This window comes from Sphaeroforma arctica, assembly GCF_001186125.1.
Source record: "Sphaeroforma arctica JP610 unplaced genomic scaffold supercont1.894, whole genome shotgun sequence".
NCBI lineage: Eukaryota > Ichthyosporea > Ichthyophonida > Sphaeroforma > Sphaeroforma arctica.
In genome coordinates, this window is record NW_014039664.1 from 17,321 (window position 1) to 27,850 (window position 10,530).

The following is a 10,530-nucleotide window of genomic DNA, read 5'->3' on the forward strand; positions in this document are numbered from 1 at the left end:
GGAACCAACAAGCGCGATGATTTGGTTTGGACCGAAATTTGGAAGTAGTACTTCAACAGCGTGATTAGCCGGGGTATGGGGAACATCTGTTGATGTGTCAGAAATGGGTGAGGGTACGGTGGTTCTTCTACATGCTGGAAAAAAGATCCAAGGTGTTCGTGGAGGGCCCAGATACCGTGGAAGTCGTGGCACTCCCGTAATTGCTGGAAGAGGTCAGGGCCAATGGGCGGCAGTTGTGTTCGGGCCTACCAGGATGCGTCGAACCAGTTGTTGGATGCAGGAAAAATGGCTGGTGGTGAACTTGTGGCTACCGAAGCAGACAGGGCAGAGACATCCGTCGGTGCGGTAGTCGATCAATGTGAACATGTACGTATTCGTTACAATCATAGCACAGAGCCGGATTGGTGTAGGCTCGAAGCAGCGGTTGAAGCTGTCGTGTCTGGCTTTGTCTCGGTTTGAGATTGGCGGTTTACCCATAACCAGTTGGTAGTAGTGTTGGCGCCGGGCCATTGCCGCGATCTCCTTGTTAGACCAGCGCTTTGTTGAGTTCTTTCTGATGTCGTCACAGTGTTGGCGGAGGGCTACATGGTCGGGTGTACGCCCGCCCATGTTTTTTTGTGTACAGTTTTTAGGTGAGCATAGATACTGTACGGGAAGCGCAGTAATGATTTGCCGTGGGCCCAGGCGGGTTGCGTCAGAGGGGTGAGTGGATTTGTGCTGACCATTGAGTCGAGTTGTATTCCCAGGCAACCTCCGAGGTAGTCCGCGAATGGTCGCACGGGGAGCAGGCCACAAAAGTGATGTAACTTTGTTTGATGTTTGGGAAACTGAGGGTATCTAGTGCCCTTGATGATGGCTGCTGCTTGGAGGAGTGCTGAGTTAAAGCGCTTGAACAGGGGGTTCAACACATCATCCCATATATGCGGAGCCCAGGCAATAATGTTCAGGCCATACGTAGCCGTGGATAGGATGTATGTTTCGAACAGCACCAGTCGGTCGCCAGCTGAAGCCATGGAAGCCATAAGCGCGGAAAGAGGCGATACCCAAGGACAATGCTGCAACCAGGGGTTCCATATGTCTGGCGAGGTTGATTCCTGGTATTTCGTGAGAGAGTGGGAACCCCAGATATTTGGAGCGTTTCGGTTTGGCATGTGCGGGCGCCATCTTCAGGGGGAGGTAACGTGTGTTCCAAGGTGCGCCTGCAAGCGTCGGCGTGATAAGCTCACCATTTATACAGAGGGTTGGCGCCGCGTGTCACAAGTCGGTAGATCGTACTCGGGGTTTAACCCTGTTCGAGTTATACGGAGGGTTGGCGCCGCGTGTCACAAGTCGGTAAATCGCACTCGGGGTTTAATGACACCCTGTTCGAGGCCAGATTTGCGTCCCCACGCATCAATGTCATCTAAAAAGGGCTGGAACGGAACCGATTGAAGGGATTAGATACGTGTGTCATCGACAAATAAATAAGAGCGGAGGAGCTTGGGCCGGAATAATGCTAGCGTGACAGCTAAGGAATCCATGTAGATAATATAGAGCTGGTGGCCAACGATTGAGCCTTGTAGGATGTCATTCGTTCTATGGAATAGAGGCGAGAGCATGCGGCGATATGTCACTCGGGTAAGGACCCTCTCAAATAGCGCGCGGAGGCAGTTGACCCAATTTTCGGGCATTCCAGTGTGGCGCAAGAGTACCCATAGGCGTGGGAGAGCAACCTTGTCGTATGCCTTGGTAATGTCCAGACAGACGTCGTTCCACTCCCCTTCTGACTGTGTCTCAAATTCCATGGCGGCAAGTGCTTGGGTGTGACAGGAGTACCGTGATTTGAAGCCAGCTTGGGTAGCATGGGTAGCAAAGCCGGGGTGGCTCGCAATCAGGTTGAGAAAGCACTTTTCAAAGATGCGTCTGACTATTTGCGTCAGCGTGATGGGGCGGAAGTCGGCTGGGGAGGTGATATCTGTATCGGCTTTCTATGAGTGCGCTGTCAGGTGGCTGCAGTTTAGGGCTGCAGGGAAGGTACCCGCCTTCAGTAGCTCAGTGAATGCTTCGACAAGGAGTCTAATCAGTGGGCTATTGGCGTCGGGGCGTCCTATTGTCCGTCGTTCGGTGAAGCGCTCCCCTGTGGCCTTCAGGAGGAGGGTGTGGATCCCGTCGGGGTCAAGCCCCTTATTGGATAGCGTAGTATAGCCTCCGTTACATCGTCGGGGCGTATAGTGGAAGCGACATTGGGAGAGGGTTCGGCATCCGGTGGAACCGCGTACGGGTTTGTAGAGTTGAATAGGTCCTCAAAGTAGCCAGCGAGGGTGGCGCCTGTGTCATCGGTACCCGGTATGCAGGGTTGGCGCGGAGACCGTCGTTGGTACGCAATATCTTTGAACATTTCAGCATTGCTTTGTGTGGTCAGACGTGGGTGGAACGAGTTGTTTGGCAGCCGCTGAACCCAGGGTCTGTTTAAGTCATAGTAGAACCCCCCGAAGATTTGTGGGTTAGCGGCATAGCGCCAGATACGGTCGAGGATCCGTAGCAGCCCTTCCGCTGGTCCATGCAAAGTGAGATATGACCGTAGTAGGTTCTGATGTGCCCGGATTTTGGCTTGGAATAGTTGCGCGCGGGATTTATTGCGTAGGTGATGCAGTCGATGGCGATATCGGTTATATCCATGGGAGGGGAGGCGCTGGTTCCGGAGGCGGCTGCATTGTTGGCATTTGTTGGGGCCGATGGATTTGATGCGTGGGAAGTATCTGGAGATCGAGTCCAAAGGTGTGGTCACCCCAGATACCGTAATCCGTCAGTTATAAGTCTGGAGAGAGGCGGGGGTGGTAGGCCGATGATACGCATGTTCTATACCAGTTGAGCCGCCAGCATAGAGGTAGTTCAAGTGCCACGTATTACGCAGGGTAGTTTCAATCGTTTTCATACGTAGTCCGTGATTTGTAGATGCGTGGCCATACTTCCGGGCTTTGAAGTTGAAATCTCCCCACACGACATCTGGTTGGAAATTGCCAATCTCGGGGGGATTCATGTATCGCCTGTCGTCTTCTTCAGTAAGTGATTTGAGTGTAAGGTAGAACACGGCCATATGAACGCCAAAGTACACAAAGAACACCGCGTACGGTGAGGAGTGTACAAGTTGAAAATTCGATGGGTGGTGTTTGGAAAAAATGCCAATACCACAGTGTGAAGGGTGTAAGATATTATGCAGTGTAGTGTGATGTAGAATATGGTAGTGTGTGTTCGAGCGTATATGATTAAGATATGTGGTGTTATGCCAGGTTTCAACCACACACATAACATCAACCTGACTTAAAATCGATATAACGTTCAAACACTTATCTGTATGTGCTGCGTTGTCCATGTTGAGTCCTTGTGGGTCGAAGAGCGTCATCCTCATTGGTCCTAGCATTGTTCATCCTCGGTCAATACTACTGGGCTCTCTTCTTTAACGATGTCAGCCATTTTTATATCGTTGCCTGTCGTCGAAGAGTTTTCGTGGAAGGTTGAGGTTGCGTATAGGTAACCATCGCGTCGGATGGTTGTGTCGGGAAGACCGTTGATATATGAAGTCATCCGGGTTCCGCACGCGCTGGTTCTTTAGCGTTTGCCGGGATTCGCGGGATAGATGAGAAGAGGTTTGCATCATGTTTTGCTTGGTAAGTCTTCTGGAGACTGTCCGCGGTAGATCGAAGGATGTCTGCGTTAGTGGAGTTGACAAGCGGACTCAGTATCCATGCTGCGGGCAAGAATTCTTGGCGCTCGTTCATATGTGCAGAGGGCCTCCCGCTTGGTGCGGAGATAATGAATTAAGGCTGCTTTCGTAGCGTCGGGATGTTGTTGGGAGCGGGGGTCGAAGTTTTCATCAAGTTGCCATTTCCACGGAAGTGCTGCTTGGCGTTTCACCTGGGCGACAGCGTCGCTAGGAACACAAAGGCGGACGAAACTGACGGAGCTTCCGCGGCGATTTAGACGAGATACCGGTTTAGACGGGAGATACCAGAGAAAGTGTTGGCGATTGAGGACTGGTTAGGCTTGGCAGTATTTTATTAAATACTGATTGGGACGGGGGCTTGCCGGTTGGAAAAATTGTTCGGAAAAAGAGCCATACCGGAGTTATGTCATCCATTTCATGAAGAGTTTTGTCCGGAATCGGGCGGCCCACCACTTTCGTCAAAAGGTGTTTGGATACTGGCGGCTGCGGTAGGGACTGAGAAGCTGATGGGGTCGGGCGTTTTTTAGGGCTCGGGTTTTCAGGTTTGTCCACTTTTGAGTGGTAGCTGGGAGGCTCACTGCTGCTAATGGGCGCCTGTGACCGCGGTCTGTTTGCTGGCGGAGCAGGCGGGCTTGTGGAGCCAAATCGGAATGTGTCGGATGTGTCTTCATCTATAGGTGCACGGGTTTGCGATTTAAGGTCCCGGAGTTCGGATTCGAGGTTGATTACTTTTGCACAGAGGTTAGTGAGCATTTGGTGCATGGTTGATTTCCATTGGTCATCAGTCAAAGGCTCCTTAGAGATGGGCCCATCATTGTTCGGGTTTGGTAGATCCGGTCCCAAAATTTGGTTGATATTGGCCTGTAGAGTATTGACCTGGGCAGAAAGGTCTGTGATAGATTTTTGTAAGTCCAATTTCCATTGGTCATTGGGCAAGGAGTCCTTGGGGACGAACGCAATCGGCCTGGCCCGACATTTTTCGCGGATGTGGGACTGCGGGTCCCCAGGCTCCCTACTGGATTTTTGTTTTATTTTGTTTGAAAATCCAAATTTCAAGTCTAGTATTTATGCGACTGTTTTGGTGGGGTCTGTGGGTTTTTGGAAGTAGTATTCAGTTCTACACTGGTGACCTGTTGGTCATCGAGATTTTACCAGAAACAAACTATCAACCCAGATGTCGCTTGGTCATGTAAAAGGCGCGTAAAAGGGTTAATATCCACATTTTGATACACTCTCTAATTAAATAAAGCTGACATAATTTCGCATATAGTGCACGTACTGGCTAGCAATTTGTTGTATGATGTATATATAGCTAGTCCATGTTTTTTATTAGAGCTATTGAATACAATACAGTTATTACCATTCCATCAATTAGGGTATTAGTCACATCACTTGAAGTTGATAGAGAAGCTGTGGAGTACATAAAAATTGTGTACGTAAAAGTATCAATTTTCACCCATCACGCAATAAGTTACAACATAATTTTCAATGTTTAGCATAGAAAACATCACACATAGATAACAAATGAGCACGTGTGTAGTACGGACCTTGTTGATTTATACAAATTAGGGGTTTACAGACCTCGGTATCGTGACGTGGCATCAAATTAAACATTAAGTACCCCATTAGTTCCACCGGGCCAATATTTCAACATGGGTATTACCAGTGGTACTGACATTCGCGTGCACACAGCTTTACCCTTCAAAACGTAGCTCTCTAATCTTTAATTGTACCTCTGTATGTGTTTCACACTAGTTGTGCGTGCCAAGTTGTTGTAGTACAATATGTTGGTGCATCATTTGAGCGTATTTACCATCCACGTGTTCCCTACGTAATCGTAAACCATTGTCACCCATGTTTTACGCACGACTTCACAGTCTGTACTTTAAGGTGTTCCGGTTTTTGTATAAAGCCTTGCTCAACTTTAGAATAAAACAACGCCGTTTGAGGAATTATATGCCCTAAGGACTTTGCAACCTCAATACCATAAAGGACTCTGATCAAGATAATGTTACAATAAGACGTATGTACGACACAGTTATAAGCATTGACGACACTTAGAAGCAAGCTATACCCATAAGACAGACAGTTCGGTGGATGGAATAACAGTATAGCCTATAGTCAAAACCGGATTGTACAGAGTCTGATCAATCTGACAATATTACTTCCTGTCTATGAGTATGGATTGTTAACTGATCGCTATTTGGCATTCAACACTCTCACATTCGCCGTGATAACATTGAGCATGTCGGCTAATGGCGTATGACACCTTGGGATATACAACATTGGAGTGATAGATAGTACTATATTAGAAAAGTATTACGCTTCTTGCATTATCAGGTCCCTGTAACCTAGCTAATAGTAAAATAACCTCTCGAGTCACGAAAAAGTACTCCTGTAAAAAAATAATGTGAAAGTAGAACTCAAAAGACAGTTATCGGTGAGGAATTTACCCGAAGTTGTACTATAGCAAACAAATTAGCATTGGTAATTTGTGTATTAATGAAATATCGGGGTTGTCTCTTGGTAAGCGCCATAATGCGCTCGATCATACAGTGCATACCTCCAGCATCTTTACTAATTATTTTCAAAGTACTAAGGATTCATAGTAAACATGGCCTCAATATAGACAGGTGAAGGTATGTGACCATGACATGATCGGTATTCACGATGTAATCCAATTCAAGTAGACCTGGTGGATAGTCCAGCATATCCTCATTGGTAATGTAGTGCTCATGATATCCGTTAGAGTACAAGATAGATACGATAGATAATCGTAGTAGGAGTAGTAGTAGAATTTAATATAGTAGTTGTTGGTATCATCTCATCATTTCGATTTCATTTAACAGCTTGCGAAAGGTAATTCGCATGTCTGGAATATTCGCAGCCAGTCCATTGGTAGTGAACGAGGTTGAATTCAACACTTTAGAGATGTGTATAGCATCATATTGTATGAAACCATATTTGTAATCTAATCTGAAGCAACGTTTGCAGATTGCGACAGGGTCGACGTAGTAGATGTCGGAAATTAGAGATTTCCTCACTTGAATGTGGCCCCCTTTTATTTGCAACGCATAAGTAGTAATCCGAAAAGCCTTTTACTTGATAGTCGGGTCTCTTGGCGGCTTCACCCAAAATAGCTATTAATCGCAGTAGTTAAAGTCTTCTCTTTTAGCCATTTTAGCCTTTTCTCTCTCTCGATTCCCTACCCATTATAATTAGTATTAAAAGTAGGGATAATATTTTTACTTTCTGTTTGGATAAATTTTTATGTCTACATACACATCAGGCTTCATATTCGTTGGATAGGTTCTGGGAAAATTGAAGGGAAATTGAGATTGTCGAACTGCCGCGAGAAGCTGGGGCGAGTGATGCAACCATGGAAGACATACGATGCGTTAGCTCACGTGTGACGATGGATACAGAATACCTCTACCATTGGGTGAGAACTAAAACTTGTGTGCCATGACCCACTCGTAGTGGTAATATGGGCTGAGTCATGAGATATTTTGAACGTGATACCAAGAAAGGTGAGGTTGTCATCCGCAATTCTGGTTCGGAGCAAAGTTGGTGGCTGCCCGATACAACACCACACAGCTGATGCATTTAAAATACCCTGGCTAGCCAAAGCAGGAAGTATCATAGGTGGTACCAGAAGTCTCGAAGATTTGGTCTGTACCGAGATCTGGAAATAGTACTTCAGAACAGTGATGAGGCGGGGTATAGGGAACATCAATTTATCGACCAGTACTGGATTGAGATAAATTGGTGCCCGCTGTTCATGGAGAAAGAAGCTCCCGAGATGTTCGTAGAGAGTCCATATGCCGTGGTAGTCATACCGATTCTGTAGTTGTTGTAGTAAGTCCGGTCCAACTGGGGGTAGAAAAAGCACACTAGAACACGCCTTATTAGAAAACGGATACAAGCAAAGTGGCTGGATAAAAAAAGTCTTATCTCCGGGGCACACAGGACAGAAGTATCCACCAGTGCGATAGTCAGGCAATTTAAACAGGACCGTGTTAAAGACGGATGGGGGGGGGGGGGGGGGGGGGTTCACAGCAGTGGGTAAAGCTATCATGGGAGGGCTTGTCCCGGTCCGTGATACTTCTCTTATAAGTCGATAGTAGTATTGGCGGTGAGCCTTGCCTGCTATCTCCTTAGTTATGAGACGTTGGGTGGTATTATGTTGGATCTGCACGCGAAGCTCACGGAGTTCTTTGTGTTGAGGTGTGTACCCGCCCCTTGATTTTAAATTTGCGTAGATATTGGACGTGAATTTACCCGGCGGTCTGTTACGTGTCCAAGTGGGTCTCGCAAGTGTGGCAAGTGGGTTTGTATTGTCGATCGAGTCAATGTGTAGTCCCAGGCAGCCACCAAGGTACTCCTCAAAGTAAACGACAAAAGCGAAGAAGCTGTGTGCGCTGGTATGGGCGTTTTGGGAATATAGTGCTGGTTATGATAGCTGTTGCTTGAATTAGTGCTGAGTTGTACCGCTCGTACAGCGGCTTCAACGCGGCATGTCAAACAGGCAGAGGTCATGCTATGATGTTTAGACAACCATAGGTTGCCGTCGAAAGAATGAGCGTCTTGAATATTGCCAACTGATTTCGCGGATTGTGCAAGCTGAATCCATGAAAACCTTACGCCCGGAAGGACACTATAGCCTGGAGTAATTCTGCCACGAAATTATCCATGTGTTTTACAAAGTCGATACCCGGTATGCCCTGGGACAGTTGAAATCCAAGTATTTGGAAGGCTTTGGATAGATGTTAGAGAGTTCCACCGCCATGAACATGGGAGGGAAAAGTAGGTTTCTGTTGAGAATGTTCGCAATTGGGGAGCCTACTAGTGTTGGCGTGATGAGGTGTCCTTTGATACGGAGAGGCGGTACCGCATACAACATACTCGACGATCACTTTCGGGGCTTAAGAATTCCTTGTTCTTGACCGGATTGGTGACCCCAATCATCGATCGCGTTCAGGAAGGGTTGCAACCGAACAGATTGTGGAGCCTGGATGCACGTATCTACAAAGAAGTAGGAGCGGACGAATTTCGGCCGAAATTGCGCAAGTGTAATAGCTAGGGAGTCCATATAAATGATAAAAAGCTGTAGACTGTCAATCGAACCTTGGAGTATGGCATTCGTTCTATGGAATAGAGGTGAAAGCTTTTCACGATACGTCACCCGTGCAGTGGTCGTTTGCGGTAACAAAATTGGCTGAGAACCATGTAACCTTAGTGGGATATTAGTTATTAACCTTTTTTTTACGGCACAAACCAGTACTATAAAAAACATAGATTAATGCGGTTTTCAGTAAGAAATTTTCTTTCAGTCGCATGTAGAAAAGGTGAATGGGGGCTATCTCTGGTCTCTGGATGAGAGCCTTATTACCCTCCATTCTACATAGCGCTTCACTATATTAAAAGTTTAGCTAAATGCGCCACAGTCACATGGGTGTACTGTTATGGGTATATGTCCAATAACATATAAAAGTATATCTAACACTAATATGATTATTCCTACTAAGAAAACAATAGAAAACAAAGAGATTGATCTGATACTTGAAGTTGGCGGGACCTCATACATTTTTCAGTAGTAATTCACTCCGTCGTATATTTCGATACAACATTCTTACATCTACTCAGTGTCTCAAATACATATAGGTCTGCAAACCACACTAATGGCTATGGTATATTGCGCCATCAAAGTGAGTTTAGGACACTTTGTATGTCATCTGAAAAGCAAAGAACGGTTCCATCACAGTTGACTTCATAATGTGCGACTGGACTTCAAGCCCGATGGTTATCTATCTGTCTTCGATAATTTAACGCACCTAAGATCACTTTGGATAACACCGAAGGACCAGTTTTTTCGACATGGTCACTACTGATGGAAGTCACAATAACGTTCTAACTGAGGGTGGGTCAGAATCCACAGTACGTGTGGTAGCTGGTGCTGGACGCAATGCAAATTTGTCTTTTGCCTCTGACTATTAATTTTATGCGCACCAATTTGCGGTAGGGCAGTGGATGTTGTATTGTAATGGGGTGTGTTACGTCAGCTCAATTTTCTACTTGTAAAACGTCCAGTGATGCACATACGATAACACTCGACGGAAATCACTACGGTAATGGAGACAATGTGGTAATTTTCGTTTCATCGGTATACTTTGTTTTTGGTGAGCATTCCATCACACGACAAATCAAACATGGAGATCTACACGGTACAGCAGTTGACGTGAGCACCTACCAGTCGAATACCAGGACATACGTATCCGACTAAGGCACTACACTTGTGTCTCTTGTGAAACCCGGCTGCGAATGTATTGAGGATTCTGTGTACAACGGTGGTGCGATACTTTAGCGCGATCTACACAGTTGTGAGGAATATGCGTTGTAGAATTGTGGCCGACACGGGTTCTAGTTTTAACGCATACTTTCATAGCTACTTCAGGGATGATAATCACGCGACCCTATTCAAGCCAGCCACTCCTGGTAACAGCTATGTGATCGATGCTCTCATCTACCCCGGCATTAGACACGGACAATTCGAACCCAATTCAGAGCGTAATGCTTGTGGCAATTGAGATGGTGGTGATTATAACGTCCATATCTCAGTTAATAAGTACAATACCTCAGCATATCCCTGTTCCTGGCAGGCGGGCGACTGATTTTCGAGCTCACTGCAGATCTTACCAACATGGTTGTCGAATCCGCTCTCGCCTCCCCTTTCCCGGTTGTCTGTGGTGCTGCAGGTATTGGACTCACGGCCATATCTTAGCTAATGTATACAGCACTTCAGCATAAATGCAACAGATCATTCCTCT

General features: G+C 46.5%; 1 protein-coding gene across 1 annotated transcript; it reads right to left on the bottom strand.

The window, feature by feature from the left end:
* Positions 1 to 3,633: 3,633 nt before the first annotated feature.
* On the bottom strand, positions 3,634 to 8,671 carry SARC_09138 (hypothetical protein; the record flags this gene model as incomplete). The annotated part of the gene is made up of 5 exons (XM_014296858.1): positions 3,634 to 3,663; positions 4,100 to 4,715; positions 7,543 to 8,124; positions 8,348 to 8,427; positions 8,609 to 8,671. 5 exons carry the CDS (start codon positions 8,669 to 8,671, stop codon positions 3,634 to 3,636), a joined length of 1,371 nt encoding a protein of 456 aa, XP_014152333.1.
* Between the last annotated feature and the right edge of the window lie 1,859 nt (positions 8,672 to 10,530).